General features: G+C 34.9%; 2 protein-coding genes across 3 annotated transcripts; one reads left to right on the top strand and one right to left on the bottom strand.

The window, feature by feature from the left end:
- The first annotated feature begins 485 nt into the window (after nt 1-485).
- Nucleotides 486-5,525, top strand: LOC147563818 (thioredoxin X, chloroplastic-like). The gene is made up of 2 exons (XM_086640949.1): nt 486-997; nt 5,134-5,525. The coding sequence occupies exons 1-2, from the start codon at nt 644-646 to the stop codon at nt 5,338-5,340; spliced, it is 561 nt and encodes a 186-aa protein (XP_086497075.1). The 5' UTR covers nt 486-643; the 3' UTR covers nt 5,341-5,525.
- Nucleotides 5,526-7,294: 1,769 nt separating this feature from the next.
- On the bottom strand, nt 7,295-11,578 carry LOC147563817 (pentatricopeptide repeat-containing protein At1g50270-like). 2 transcript variants are annotated; one of them, XM_086640937.1, is made up of 4 exons: nt 11,064-11,465; nt 9,582-10,714; nt 9,049-9,526; nt 7,295-7,342 (listed from the first exon to the last, which is right to left on the bottom strand). In XM_086640937.1, exons 1-2 carry the CDS (start codon nt 11,144-11,146, stop codon nt 9,631-9,633), a joined length of 1,167 nt encoding a protein of 388 aa, XP_086497063.1. In that variant the 5' UTR covers nt 11,147-11,465; the 3' UTR covers nt 7,295-7,342; nt 9,049-9,526; nt 9,582-9,630. The 2 variants fall into 2 exon arrangements, with proteins under 2 accessions (XP_086497063.1, XP_086497055.1); XM_086640929.1 differs by having other exon boundaries at nt 9,582-11,578.
- Between the last annotated feature and the right edge of the window lie 5,227 nt (nt 11,579-16,805).

Here is a 16,805-nt window from a genome sequence, read left to right as displayed (position 1 = left end):
ACGACCTAACAAAATTTCACTCATTTTTCGTTTTCAAAGCAATAGTCTGTCCGATCAGTATCCGACTGAATTCTAGTTGGAGTATGTGGTCAGACATAATTTAGAGAGAACAATATTTTTCTCTGCAAATCGTCTCCAACTATATATTCGAGACCAAATTCATCTAGGCCGATCAAAATCTCATTTTTCTTCTCACTTGACCACGTGATCCGTGTCTATTTTTCAAGATAACTCGCACGAATAGAGGGTGACAGTATAATGACACGTGTCATCACTATAAGGCGAGAAAAATAATGGACGAAACAAAACCAAAATTGCTATTTGGCCCAAACACGAATGTCAATTTTAGTTTGAAGCATTGCCTTGACCAATAGGAGTCGACCACATCAACTTTCAAGCTAAAATCCGCTCCCATTTTGGCCATATCATTTCTCAAACATAATTGTATACAGAATTAATATGAGCTCAAACGAAAGCCACATATTATAGCCATAGATATTGTTCCTTCACTCTAATATGAGCCTCCTCCGAGAGTATAAATATAGTTTCTCTCTCTCTCTCTAGACTGTATCACTGTAGTAATAAGGAGTAATTCTTTCTCTCTCTAAATTATCTTACTCTGTTGTTGCAGAATAGTAGTTTGATGATGGTGACGGTAATCTCGACTCCAACAGCAAGTTCTATTCGACTGTCAATCCCAACTATTATCTCCTCCACAATCTCTTCTTCTTCATCATCTAACTTGAACATTAAAGCTTCCTTTATCCCTTCTTCTTCTTCTTCTACAAGGTTGATTTTGTTACGGACTAAGAAACAGTCAAAATTAGGGCTTATTCGATTTAGAAAACTTGATGTAAGTTGCGGTGTTACAGAGATTGATCAGACTTTGTTCACTGATACTGTTTTGAAATCTGAACTTCCTGTTCTCGTTGAGTTCGTTGCTGATTGGTGTGGTCCATGTCGATTGATCTCTCCTGCTATTGATTGGGCTTCTAAGGTATCAAATCTTTTCCCCCCTTTTCTTTCTTTATTAGTAATTTCAATGCAAATTTTGTGCTTTTCTAAACTCTTTTGTTGAGGAAATTACTTGTTTTTGTTTGAATCTTGAATTAGTTGAAATTCCAGTAGTCTTTATAGTATAAAGCTTTGAACTTGGATCTATTTTCATCATTGTATTGAGATGGTCACTAATGTGTCTTCAGAATTAGTATGACAAAGGGATTAATTATGATTTTCTATTCTAAGTAATATCCGATTTTACGCCTAGTGAAATAGAAAACAGGATGTATATTGAATAAAGTATTCAATCTTGACAAAGTGGATTTTTAATTATTGGAATTGAACAATCTTCTCTAATTCTTATGGTCATTGGTTGAAGTTTGGGACTCTAAAAACTTCCTTGCATTGAACCAGATACTCTCCTCCACCCTGCTTACCGCGTGCCCGATTCACCGTACCCTTTTTGGTGGGTTCGCGATCCAGTACCCCACAACTAGTCTACCAGAACTTTTAGTCTTAATTAACCTAAAATCTTTGTAGAAGACTATAAATTCGACTAGTTCGGTAGTTAAACTACAAGAATTGTTTGAATTGGCTTGTTAGATTGTAAGTTTTATGGAGAAATGACGTCTAAGAGTAGGTGTATCTATTATAAATGCATCATAAAGAGTAATTGTTGTCTATGAAAATAGTCCAAAACGTACTGAAATCGAAAATGGCGTATCGGAGAAGTATACCCTTAGCGTACCCGATACTCACATGGTAGCGTTCCGCGTACTCGTACCACGTATCGGAGCGATCCGCGTACCAGGGTACCTTGATTGACACCATAATTGAGAATCTAAACACTTTTTATTAGAGAAAGTATTTGTTTTTGTTTGAATCTTGATATAGTCAAGGTTAAATTTACGATTATGATCATAGAGATGAATAGAAAATAGTGAACACAAATATAACGTGGTTCAGTTGGACACTTTGTGCTGGGAATTCCTTTCTCTGTGACTCTTTCTGTATTGAAATCTTCAAATCAGTAAATAATTTGTTTTTTCGGTTGAAGCGTGATGTCGGTCAAAGTGCATTACTGCAGTGGTCTTTGTTGGATAAACTCACATTGGTTGTGGAAGGGGTAATCCGAGGTTCATAAGTGTGAGCTAGCTTTTAGGGTAAAACTTGAAACCCCAGACAACCCACACTGATATCAAACACCCGGGTAAAAAACAAGTCTCAACCCATTAATCTATTGAAGTTAAAGCCAACGTGTACGAGATTGTTGGGATGATCCCACATTGGTTGTGAAAAGGGAAGTTGGTTGGTTCATAAGTGTGAGGGATAGCTTCATCTTTTGAGCTACCTTTTGGGGTAGGAGACGCCCACAGCCATCCATCAGTCTTTTAGAGCTTTTAGCTAAAAAATGCATCATTGTATTAATAGCTTGAAAAAGTGGAACAATATTCTTTAACTCTCATGACCATTGAATTAGGTTTAGATCTCCTAAAACTCCATTGCATTGGTTAAATTTGGAAATCCAGCAGAACCATCTGCTTTGTTATGGTAGTATAAATAATAGCCTACTCAAGTCCTTTTGTTCCAAAGGAAAAAGATAACTAAATTAAATTTAAAAAGACCTAATTGAAAGATGTGAAAAATACGAAACTCAACATGCTTGAATTTCAACCCTTAAAATTACATGCTAGTAAAGGAAAATGAGAGAGGAAGATAAAAAAAGAGAAAAGATAAAAAATTAATAGCCAAAAGAATCAAAAGAATGGCAGTTAGCACGACTGTTGAAAAACTACACCGTAAAGGCACAAGTTGGAAAATATAAAATTCACACAAGATTGTAATCCCACATTTATTTAGGATATCACATAAGCCTCACTTTGTTATCATTTGCTAAATTCAGGTGGGCATAATTTCTTTTATAGAGTTGACCTTATACATTTCTGACAAGATTGTAATCCCACATTTTTTGGAGTCACATTAGTATTTCCTCTCAGTATGCACATTTTGGTGATTATACATTTCTCACAAGATTGTAATCCTACATTTTATGGAGTTGCATTAGTATTGCCTCTTACTTTGCACGTTTTGGTGTTGATTGTACGTTCTCACAAGATTGTAATCCCACTTTTAAAGGAGTGGCATTAGTATTGCCTCTCAGTATGCACGTTTAGGTGTTGATTATACATTTATCACATGATTGTAATCCCACGTTTTATGGAGTTGCATCATTGTTGCCTCATACTATCCATGCTCTGGTGTTGATTATATAACTTCGAATTTTCTTAAACGGTTCATGGGTTCTGCTAAGCCAAATATTGGTCAACTTTGACCAGTCAAGAAGTCAACAGACTGACTCGAGTGCACCTGTCAAAATTTCACATTATATAGATGAACATTAATTACTATGAAAAACACATTACTGGTATTCATTCAAGTACAATAAGAATAACCATTACTCCATTAGTTAGAAATAATGCTTCTTAGTAATTTCAAATTTCCAATGCAATTTTTTCTAAAGATTGGGTATATGGAATTTTCATCATTATATTGAGATGGTCACCAATGTGTCTTTAGAACTGGTATAACCAAGGGATTATTATGATTCTATTCTAAGTGTGAAATCGATTTTACGCCTAGTGAAGTAGAAAACATGATGTATACAAGTATTCAATCTTGACAAAGTGGATTTGTTCATCTTAGAATCAAACAATCATCTCTAAATCTTAGTCATTGGTTGAGGTCTGGGATTCTAAAAACTTCCTTGCATTGTTGAGATTTGGGTCATCCTGCAAAACTATGTACTTTGTTTGTGGTCTATATGTAGGAAAAACAATGTAAATGAAGTAGAATAGTTTGCCAGAAGAAAATATAGAAATATGTTTTTCGTATTGTCACCTACCTATTTTGTTAAGTTCACGATTATGTGATAATCAGATAAATGAACAGAAAATAATGAACATCAATACTTAACGTGGTTCCGTAGAAGATTTTCCCCCATAGATCTCGACTTACCTTCGCAGAGAAACGAATAATGGATTTATTGACAATCACTAAATAATGAACAAAACCCTAGTCCCTACAACCCAACGTATAGTTATAGTGAATTAGGATTTCCTAGTTTCCTACCTAATTTAGGAAAATAGATATATCTATCTAATAATAATATTAGTTAATTACAAGAGATAACCTAAATATATGAAATTATATCTTCCGATCTTCAGATATCTTGGACTCTTCTTGATCGTCTAATATTATTCACGTATCTTAATAAATTCCTAGAGCAATTAGTTTTGCTTAGAGTTTTAGTTCTCACTAGGTCCAAGCTTAGGGATTGGGCGAAATCACAAGATGTTGGGTTGGGTTGTTTTTCATGTTATAGATGAGTTTTAGTTACCTTCACCCTCTAAACTTAATTATCACAAACCGAAAACTAGTAATTCATTTCCATGAACTTTCAAGTCACAGAGATATATAATGACTACAACGTTAGAAGGTCATTGCTTGATTAATTAATTCTTCAATAATTGTTATGTCAGGATCATTTTAGATGTATCAGTCGGATTCAAATGTGTAAGTGGTCTGACATTTAATCACACATCCATTTTTGTAAATTATAAAGAAACTTAGCATGTACAGTTCTCTATTTAACATTAATGCTCCTTTTAATATCTGTGTCGAGTAATACACTGGGGTACTCAATTTGGTCATTCCATTACTTCTATTGGAAACTCTAGCACATTAGTGGAGTAGTAGGTATCATATGAGATTTTGCATGTTTGTCTTGTGTGAACTTGCTTCCTATCATGTTAGCACCATTAAGTACCATTCTAGGTTTAGGTCTTTTGTGAATAATGTGAAAATGATTGACCCAAAAGTACGAAATGATTAGTAAAATGAACTTCATACCTACGACCAGAAAATATGTGTCTATGAATGCCTTCCTGTACTAGCATTTTACACTGGCTGTTTTGGACTAGTACCAGTGTTCGGATATTAGTATCAGTACCTGGATTCATGTTAAATTAGTTATAATTAATAACGATCTTCTCTGCAAAACAGGTTGCCTAGACGTTTTGGTAGTTTTTCTGATTTACGTTTCTCACAGTATGGCCCATTATTTGGTATTCTCAGGAGTATGAAAACAGATTAAAGATTGTGAAGATTAATCATGACTTAAACCCCCAACTGATTGAAGAATACAAGGTTTATGGATTGCCGGCTTTGATGTTCTTCAAGAATGGGAAGGAAGTCCCAGAAAGCCGAAGGGAAGGTGCAATGACAAAAGCAAAGCTTAAAGAGTACATCGATACTTTCTTGGAGTCAATGGCAGTCATTTAATCTTGTATGTAAGATAATGTAAAATAGGTTTCAAAAATTGATGGAAGTTGTTTCTTCATATTCTCTTCTAACCTAATCTTCTTTCGAGTAAACGTGGCAATGAAATCTGTGATTGTACTATCCAATTTGTTTATCCTCGGATATTATATCGAAAGTTCTTATAGTATTAGAGCTAAGTTTTATGAACATAAGATACGTTCGAGACTGCACATATATGATTCGTTCTTGTTGTTTGAAGTGGCACTTCTCTGACGGGATGTGAAAACTAACACAGACCAAAGTCAGTGTTTCAGGTCAGTCAGGTGTATCTAAAGCCCAATCGATTGAAGAATAGAGGAGATACTTCCCAGGTCAGTAATTCCAAACCATTATATCTATCAGTTTTTGAACTTCCGAGAACATTTACCTTAAAGAACAAATTCATGAATTAGGATAGCGAAAACCAAGGACTAGAAATCGAATTTAGAGAATACATGATACTTGTTTGTTCTTTGACACTTTAAAACCGACCCTATTAGTTGTAGGTCGACTAAGGACTAGCAACTAGGAGGGACCAGTCGAGAACTAGTTGAAACTGCCCCACAACTCATACATATTTATAATATTATACTTATCAACAATTCAAATGCATATATTTCATTATAATAAAGTGTTACTATAATAATGACAAAGAATTATATCAAATTATTTTATACCATTACCACATAACTACATTCCAGTTAATCGGTTCATCAACCATTAAATAATTCTATCCAATGCCAAACAAGATAAAGAATAAATAATATTTGAATAGGTTGTTTGCTGGATATTTGTAAACATCTACTCGTAATTCTTATCACTATTGAGACAATTATTTCAATAGTAAGCGTAAAACAGAGTTAAATAGTACCTTGTGGGGGGATTTATCTAGATGCTGATGTATAAAATTCATTCGTTGAAGTTACCGCGTTTGAACATAAGAAATAAAACAAAGTCAAATAGGCGAGAATCAGTCCGTGACGAACTTTCCATATTTCTATGTATTCCTTTAATCCTTTATACTTAAACGTTGTGTTCTTGGGTAGCAGAAATAGGGAGGATATCTGAGTTTTATTTGATGGCTAAGACTGCTAAGTTGGTTGTTTTATTTTTAGTTGTAATGTTGTCTGTGAGTTTGTTAACAGATAATACTAATGCTTTTAGTATTTTTCGTCGACGACAACCTCGCTCTAGGCACAGATCAACGCCGCCACGGCCACCACCACGACCACTCTCACTGCCACCATCATCACCATCACTCACCCAATCCCCACGACGATGGGAGCAGCTTAAATCTCCACCACCGCGGTACAAGTACGAGGTGTGTGTGAGTGCAGTTGGTTTTGTACAGGTATGTGTTAGTAAGACCCAGTTGCCGGATTCTGATTCTTCACCTGCATCAGCTGGCAAACTTGAGTTATAGGTCCACCATCACCTCGGGAAGAATTTTGTGTTTTTGTAAGTAGTTAGAGAACATACTCATCTTTTTCTCCATCTTTCCTTTTTGATGTGGATCGTCTTATCTAGATTCGTATTTCGATAGTTGTATATATCCTCCAAAAGCCAAGAGATCGTAGAAATACCTTAGGGGTATGGTTTATCATCGTATGTTATTCAATGTAATTACATAGTCTAATATTTCCTCTTTGTGAAAATTTAGTAGAGAAATAAGTATTTTTTTCTCACTGCTCTTTGGGTAAAATCCAACATGAAACAGTTTTTATTTGTGAAGGATTTAGATGATGAACTTCCGTTTTTATACCACGCATCCAGTTGAATTATTTTTTGTTCCTAAGAACACTTTTTCTTTTTAAAAGAGATAATTTAGCATATAGAGACCTTTTGAGGGGAAACTAAGAATCAAAACAAGTTATTTTTTTGAGAAATCGCCTATCATCAACGTTAGTCGTTACAAGACATTGATACATCATCAAGATGTGATAAGCACGACAACCGTCTAAATTAAACCAATAATTAAACGGGCCTAAAGCCCAAAGACATAGATTTAAGAGGGGTTGGGCAAAAGGCCCAAAATCAGCCCAACAATATGTATCAGGCCCACTGCAGATAAAGAATGAGGGGCAGGTCCAAAAAAGTCAGGCTAGGGGTGGAATTTCCGAAACACCCTTCTTCTTTTTGAAATTTACGAAACGACCATCGAAAAATTCCCGGGAAACTCGAAAATTTCTGACAAGTAATCTGACACGCCTCCCATCAGACTGTGTACTTGCCATAAATTCACAAAATTGCCATCGAAAAATTCCCGGGAAATTCGAATTTTTTTGGAAAATAGTCTGACGCACCTGACATTAAACCTTGTACTTTCCATGAATTTACAGAATTGCCATTACAAAATTTACCAACTTGCCATTTTCGTTCTTTTTTCCAGATTTATTTCTTATTTCTTTTTTATTTTCTCCCACACATATTTCTCTCTCCAATCTCAACAAATTTCGTTCTTTTTTTCCAGATTTATTTCTGATCTCTTTCCAATCTCAACAAATTTCTTCATTTTTGGTAGTATTTCATTGATTTGTATAAAGAAATTTTCTTGTGTACCGGGAACTATTTAGTGTACTGGTCATTTTTTAGATATGTACTACACATTTTTGTACTGGGAATTTTCTTGTGTACCGGGAATTGTTCTGTGTACAAGCCATTTGGTTATGTACTAGAAATTTTTGTAGTGGGAATTTTCTTGTGTACCGGGAATTGTTCTGTGTACTCGTCATTTGGTTATGCACTAGACATTTTTGTACTGGGGAATTTTCTTGTGCACCGGGAATTGTTCTATGTACTGGTCATTTGGTTTAGTACTGGACACTTTTGAACTGGGAATTTTCTCCTGTACCGGAAATGGTTCTGTGCACTGGACATTTGGTTATGTACTTTGATGTTTTTAGAGATGAAGAAGATAAAATGTGAAACAAATAAGAGTGATGAAGAAGAAAAATAAGAACATAAAACTTTTAGAGAGAGAGACAGAAAACTTTGATGTTTATAGAGATTGAAAGAGATGAAGAAGATAAAATGTGAAACAAAATAAGAATGATGAATACCCAAAAATGAGAACATAAAACTTTTAGAGAGAGTAAGAACAGAAAATTGATGTTTTTAGAGATTGAAAGAGATGAAGAAAATAAAATGTGAAAGAAAAAAGAATGATGGACATTCAAAAATAAGAAAATAAAACTTTTAGAGAGAGAAAGAAAAGAAAATTTATGTTTTTAGAGATTGAAAGAGATGAAGAAGATAAAATGTGAAAAACAAAATAAGAATGATGAAAAGAAGATTTTTGGATGTATAAATAAGAAGAAAGAAGGAGTTGAAACAAAATATAATGGGAGGGATCCAAAAAAATTGGCTGAAATTTCGTCAAAAAATGGCGCCATTTTTGAATTTTCAGAAAATCTGAATGTTTCTCTGACATGACGTCATGTACGGGGAATTAATTGATTCGCTGTCGTCCGTCAGATTGTCAGAAAACACAGAAATTTCCCGTGGAGGGGTAAAAGAGGGATAAATAAAATAAAAACCAGGAAACTGTGAGCTGTCCTGACAATTTGGACTGGGTTCTAATTTTTTTTGTGGGCTGGGGGTAATGCTTATTTACCCTCCATTTTTTGGGCCTCTCCCTCAAAAATCCTAGATTTAACACGATACAGGGAAGAAACCAATAATTAAACGGGCCTAAAGCCCAAAGACATAGATTTAACATGATACAGGGAAGAATTACACCAAAAAAGTCCTCCCGGAGATGGGCCGCTCACTGGCATCAAAATTCCAAAAATACCCCTAGAAAGAAATAAGACATCTCCTCTAATCACATGTGAAACAACAATTTTCAGTTTGGTGGTTCCCCAAGTAATCTGTTGGTTGTATGAAGTCCCATGAGCAAAAAGGATATGAAATTTCTCCTGTGAACAATATCATTGAGCAAAAGCTTAAGATAACGGACAAGAAATGAAGCTCAATTTGGTTGAGTGGTAACATGTGTGTCTCTACTGGAGATACCCGTGTCCGAACAATAAATGAAGTGCAATTTGGTCGAGTGGTAACATGTACGTTCGTATTGGGAGATGCCAGTGTCCGAATCTTACTGTTTCCATGAAAAATGAAACAACCCTAAGGACAAGGTCACCACATAAACTTTTCCCCAACCAAGAAGCTAATAAGTGGCTTTATCAGATAATCTAAAAAAAGGCATTAGCCTATTAGAGAGCTTATCGGTTGATCACAGGGCTTGAACTGATCTTATGAGTACAGAGAAAATTAGAGATTCCCAGTCAATTCAATCCAACTACATCCAGGTACCTTCTTCACATCTGTAGTTTCCATCATTTTTCTCAATTTCCCAACACTATCCCAATTACTTGAATCGGCAAAAATGTTCGATAACAAAACATAAGTTGAAGGATCTTCTTTGTTCAATGCAAGAGCAGCATCTGCTGCTCTTTTTCCAGTCTCAAGATCTCCATGAACTCTACAAGCACCAAGCAATGTCTGCCAAACTAGTAAACCAGGTCTAAATGGCATACCTTCTATTAAAGCCTCAGCTTCTTTAATCATTCCTGCTCTTCCGAGAAGAAGCACCATGCATGCGTAATGATCTTCACCAGGAGAAACCCCGTGATCGGTTTCCATTAATGAAAAATATTTCCAACCTTCATTGATAAACCCTCCTTGTCCACATGCATATAGAACACAGATTAAGGTTATATAATTGGGACGGACTTGCTCTTCTATCATTTTTTCGAAGATCTCAAGAGCTTCTCTAGCAAAACCATTTTGGGCGAAACCCATGATCATTGTAGTCCAAGAAACTACTGATCGATCTTTCATTGATCGAAATACCCCAGATGCACCTTCCATAAACCCACATTTTGCGTACATATCAAGAAGAGCATTATCCGCGCAAACATCGGCTTCATCCCCAAGCTTAATCCTCAATCCATGAACCTTCTTACCTTCTTCTAATGAAGATAAACTCGCGCACACATTAAATGCAGTTGCTAGTGTGAATTTATTCGGTTTAATACCCGATTTCCTCATCTCTTCAATAAGATTCAATGCTTCACTTGATTCTCCACCCATTAAACACCCAGAAGCCATTTCTGTCCAAGTAATAACATCTTTATCAGGCATTTCTCTGAAAGCTTTTAAACCATCAACAAAGCTCCGATTCTTTAAGTACATATCGACTAAAGAATTCCCGACACAAATTTCATCTAAATGACCATACTTAACAAGTTGAGCATGAACTTGTAAACCCATTTTAAGATCAGAAAGTGCTGCCAAACCTGTAAGAATCGTCGCAAATGTGAAGTTATCGGGTATTACCCCTTCTTTATTCATCCTGCACCAAAATATAGGGACTTCTACATAAGCATATTGTAAGTACCCAGAAATCATAGAATTCCAAGAAACTATATCTCTCTGTGGGCATTTCTCAAATAGTTCAGTTGCTTCAAGTAAGTTCCCATGCCGAATTAAAGCAGTAAGAAATGCATTTGTCAAGAACACATTCGATTCAAAACCTAACCTAATAATCAAACCATAAATCTGATACATTTGAATTGAATTATGGGTAAACGAACAAGCATTAAGTACACTAACAAAAGTAAACTCATTAGGCTTAAAACCCATTTTATTCATCAACCCAAAAAGTGAAAGAGCTTTATTATGAAACCCATGTTGAACAAGACCTGAAATAATGGCAGACCAAGAAACAACATTTCTGTGAGGCATTTCGTCGAATAGTTGGAAAGCTAAAACTCCATCTCCACATTTTGAATACATATTAAGAAGATGGTTGTGAAGGAAAAGTGAGGAAATTGAGGGTTCTTTGATAATTTTAGCATGAATTGCTTTTCCATGATCTATATCTGAAGTTTCAGCACATTTCTTCAGGAAATGTGAGAGTTTCTCTTCTTCCATGGCCAAATTTTCTGAGATTTTTGAGGGTTTAACAAATGTTTGAAATGTTCTGCAAATAGAAAGGAATTTGGGTTCTCGAAAAAAGATTGAACGGAACATTTCTTTGTAGAGTTCATACTTTATTTTGACCTAATTTCGTTTCTATCATATTACTTCTTCCTCCATGAAACAATCATTTTACCTCCCTCTCTGTGTTTTATTTCAAGAAGAATTGTGCCTAGTAAAGGGACCCCTATTTGGTGTACATGGACCTCTAATTGGTAGAGGGACACCCCTTTCTAACATTGCCCCCTCATTTTATAGTTATTCTTTTAGGGAAATGCTAAATGTACAAAGAATCTTTGACAAGATTCTTGACAAAATGCTAAGTGAACGGTCCCGATCAAAGTCAAACTTTGAAAAACTTTGATCTACTTTTGTCTTTTAGTGAAAATGAGTCATTAAGTCAAGAATTTTGTCAAGGACTTTGTACATGTAGCACTCCCGATTCTTTTATGGCCAGCGCTTTGGGGAAAGCAAAAAAGTTTCCAGGGTTTGAAATTTTAAAGGGAATATGCAAAAATTTGAAAAGTTTCCGGGACAACATATTTTATGGGGAATATAGTTCAAAATAAAAAAAACTCTCCACCTCACCTCCCTCCACCTCACCTCTCTCTCTCTCCACCTCATCTTCTCTCTCTCTCTCCACCTCATCTTCTCTCTCCCTACCATTCTCTCTCTCTTCTCCGATTAGGTCGCAGGCCGGAAATTTTTCCGGCCGGCGACCTAATTGGAGAGAGAGAGAGAATGGTAGGAGAGAGAAGATGAGGTGGAGAGAGAAGATGAGGTGGAGAGAGAAGATGAGGTGGAGAGAGAAGATGAGGTGAAGAGAGAGAGAGAGAGAGGTGAGGTGGGGGTTTTTTATGGCTAGCGCTTTGGGGAAAGCTAAATAGTTTCCGGGGTGTGAAGACTTGGTCAAATTTGTTAGACAATTTTATTTAGGGGGAAAGCAAAATAGCTTCTCCACCTCACCTCTCTCTCTCCACCTCATTTCTCTCTCTCCACCTCATCGTTTTCTCCGTCGAAGGTCGGCGGCCGGAAAATTTTCCGGCCGGCGACCTTCAAACATAATATTTTTTTTTATCTCTCCCTCTAAAAAAAAAACAAAAATCTCTCCTCTCTCTCTCTCTAGATCTGGTGAACCAGATCTAGGTCTGTTCGCAGACCAGATCTGGCGAACCAGATCTAGAGAGAGAGAGGAGAGAGATATTAAAAAGAAAATTTACAGAGAGAGATTAAAAAAAAAATCTTTTTTTTTTTTTTTACGTTGAAGGTCGCCGGCCGGAAATTTTTTTCGGCCGGCGAACGTGTCGGAGAAGACAGATAGAGAGGTTAGGTGGAGAGAGAGTGAGGTGAGGTGGAGTGTTTTTTTTTATTTCCCTAGAAAATTTCTAAAATTTTACATATTCCCTATAAAATTTCACACCCCGGAAACTATTTAGCTTTCCCAAAGCGCTGGCCTTTTTTATTTTTCCCTCTAACAACTTACAAAATAAAATTGTCAAACAAATTGACTAACTTTTGACCAAGTCTTCACACCCCGGAAACTATTTTGCTTTCCCCAAAGCGCTGACCTTTTTTAATTTGAATTTGACTTCGATACACGATACTCAATACAATGGCGAGATACATCAAAGATGTGATAAGCACAGAAACTGTCAGATTAAACAAGAACATGCCTAAAGTCTAATTAAACTATGGCTAAAGTTCATTTACATTATTTATGACCTAGTAATCTCAAATTCAATCATGTTAGAGCCACCGAAAGCCTATTTGAGAGGGAAATCTAAACTAGGGATCCGACTTTCTCTTCATTTGAGAGTGAAATCCAAAGAAATTTGACCTTTTATCGTGAGTCCTTGATTTGAATTTCTCTCCTAAATCAGTTTTAATTTTTCGATGGTTAGAACATTTTCCCCTCCTAAAATAGATAGTGCATCCTTGAGGATGATATCTCTCCGTCATCAAATATTGAGTAGAGAGGAAGAAAAATCTTTCTTTCATAACTTTTTCATCAACTAGTTTATAATCTTCTTCATCAAAAAAAAAAAAAAGCTAGTTTATAATCTATTACAATATATTTTTTTGTCACATAAAGAAACAAAAGAACTTCAAAGATTTTTGCTGGAGAGGCAAAGTAAGTAGTGAATCTTTGTTTTGCAACCTAAGATGAAATCATTAGAGATCCCCTATTTTTTTTTTTTTTTTTTTTGGAAGTCGACTACGATCAACGTATGTCGTTACATTTGGCACTTGATACATCATAGATGTGATAAGCTCGATAACCGCCCACTCAAACACTCACAAGACCGGGCCTATAGCCCAACTAGACATGGCCTAAAGCCCAACAACATTATTTACACCCTAATAATCCCAATTCAAATAACCAAAGATTCCACCTTCTCTGGTGATTCGAACCTGGGACCTCCAGGGCTTTCTGGAGTTTATGTCAACACCTTGGAACCACTTGAGCTACCAACTGTTGACTTAGAGATCCCCTATTAAAGCTTCACATGTAACATCATTAATGTTTTATTAATTAGATTTTATGGAGATGCTCTAAGAATCAAACGCTCCAACGTGTAAATACAGTGTTCACCTTTGAAATTATACTGAAAGAAAGAAGATATCAGATGTTGATATCTAAAACTGAAGTAGCATTATTGTTCAACAAAAAAAAAAAAAAAAAAAAAACTGAAGTAGCATTATCCTTTTGGGTATATCTTGTTTTTTTTTTTTTCTCTAAGGAGTATTAATCGAAATGTCAAACGTGGTTTATGCATTTGTATCGTTTCATAGATTTTTCTCTTGCTACCGGGCTATGATCACGACAAATACAGGATATCTACTTTGCTTTTCGATGCTACAAATCAATTTAATAAAAATAAATATGACATTAAAAAAATATTTGTTGCAAGTAGTTATAGTTCAACTATTGAAGTAAACAACTTGAAAATTTATCATTCACACATCAACAAACATAACCATAAAATTTTTTTATTCATAATTTGTAGACATAGATTTAGTTCACACCAAACTCATATCACACATAATGTATTATTGAAAACTCAAAGGAGCAAGATAAGTTAGCAATTTAGTTGAGCTTAGGTGGATCAGCTTCATGATGGTTTGGTTCCAAAGCACCCATGAATTCCATTGGGTCTGCTGGTCGACAGCATGGTGGGGATAGAGGACAAGGGCATCCATATATTCTGTTTTCTCTAACTCCTCCTCCTCCCATGGCCATCACACTCAAAAGCAAGAAAACCATAACCTTCAAAATGAACCTTGTTGAAGAGACAACACCAACATTCATAGCCATTGCAATTTTTTTTTTTTTGGAATTACAAAGTTTAGATCTCTAGCTAGTAGTACTATGTAAGATGTAACCTAAGACTTGGGCTATTTATAGGACAAAATACAAGGTTTGGTGTAGTGGAAAGAAGAATAAGATAAGTGAGAAGATTTTGAGAAAAATCTATAGAGATACTTTGTGTAAGAATATCCTTCACAAAATATTTTCAATGATGGTACCTAAATTGACTTCCGTGGCTTCTTCGGTCAAAAAAGATTTTGTGATCGGACAAATGTTTTTATAAATTCTTTATACTTCTAACAATTGAATGTTGGATTCTCTTCAATGATTGTAGTAATCCCAATATCTAAAAAATGATGATATAAATATGGCCCTAATCTTTTCATTTATAGTACCTAAATTGATATAGGGGCTTTTTTTTTGGTTACTTAAGATTTCATTTAACAAATATTTTCATAATGTTTCTTTATACTTTTAACAAGTAAGTATTAAATTGTGTTCCGTACCAATTCTCATATATCTTAAAAATGATGACATAAATATGGCCTAATTAGTGGAATATATATTTGATGACATGAATAACATAAGTATGACCCTAATCTTTTCACCTAAATTGAGATACTGGCTTTGTCGGGTCTCAGGATTTCGTTTGATAAATATTTCCGTAAACTTATTATTCTTCTAATTAATGTTTTATATAGTTGATGACATGAATAACATAGGTATGGCCCTAATCTCTTCACTAATGGTTTCTGAACTGATTCACTGGCTTTGCCGGTTACTTAGGCTTTTGTTAACAGATATTTTCATAAAAGTTTTCCACTTCTAAACAAGTAGAGGTTTGGTTCTTTTCAATTTATTGTAGAGAACACATGAATATGACTAGGACAAATTTAATGTATAAATATGATGACTAAGATATGAGTAGGATCACATGTTTTCAATTAGCAACGACTGAATTATTCGTTCTTCCCTCTAAAAGCATTTCTAATGCAACACTCAACAAAAACTCAACTAATCAATTGTGTCAAGTATGAACTGAGATTCTCTTTCCTAGGCAACCCTATTGAGATCCTCAATTCAAAATATTTCTCCACTGCAACACTTAAAAAACTCAACTTTTACTTTAAATTTACTCTTATTTTTATTTTAATGTATAAAATGATGATGTAAGTCAATTGAGTTTTCTTTTAAGTATATAAACATTTATTGTTGCCACATCATTGGAGAATATTTTTTGTTAAAAACTCAAAGTAATCTCCAGTGTGAAACTAAAAACAAAAAATTAAACTGATCTTATATGTCAAGTTTCAATTGAATTTTTTTTCTTATGTGGCTAAATTGAATTTCTGTAAACTTTTTATGTAAGTACGTTTAAAGAAAAGTTTCATACTGATTTAATATATAACGTGGTCTGATTAAGACAATTGAGATACTCAAAAGAAAACTCAAATACCGAGTTTCTTCTTGAGACATCTCAACATTAAATGAGCAAATCATTTTGAGATTCAAATTGAGTTTCGCAAAAAACTCAAAAACTCTTAGGTGACACTTAGAATTTTTCATATTGAGTCTTGGGGATGCTCTAGCCCTCCTTCATTATCTCTACCTCTTCATCTCTTAATAAATCTAATTGCTCAATTTTTCATCGTATCCTTTCTCCAATTAATTTCTTGCTATTCATCTTTGTAATTATTTGTCAAATAGCCCCTAATTTTGTACCAGCTTCCTGCCCAGCCCTTAACTTTATCAAAAATTTCAAGATGGCCCCTTTTTTCAGTTACCGTTAAAACACTGTTAACCAGTCATCATTCTCTCTCCTACATCTCATAACATCTCTGTGCCACCTCATCTTCTTGCCACCTCATCGTCTTCTCTGACAATTTTCATAAAGTTAGGGGCTAGGCAGGAAGCTGGTTAGGGGCTATTTGGATGGAAAATGACTCTTATTTCATCAACAAATAAATTATTAATCTACATCTCTCTTCATCTTCTTTTCCAAAACAAATAGAATTTAAGTTTCTTGCATTCACGGATAAACCTATTATATAAAACACAACGATATAGGTAAGACAAATTTAATGCATAAATATGATGACCAGGATATGAGTAGGATCACATGTGTATCATTAGCAATGAATGAATCATTCATCCT

The sequence above is a fragment of the Eschscholzia californica genome, unplaced genomic scaffold, assembly GCF_041429995.1.
Source record: "Eschscholzia californica isolate CP2 unplaced genomic scaffold, dmEscCali1.0.p SCAF_1, whole genome shotgun sequence".
Lineage (NCBI taxonomy): Eukaryota > Viridiplantae > Streptophyta > Magnoliopsida > Ranunculales > Papaveraceae > Eschscholzia > Eschscholzia californica.
This window is presented reverse-complemented; position numbering and strand designations above follow the sequence as displayed.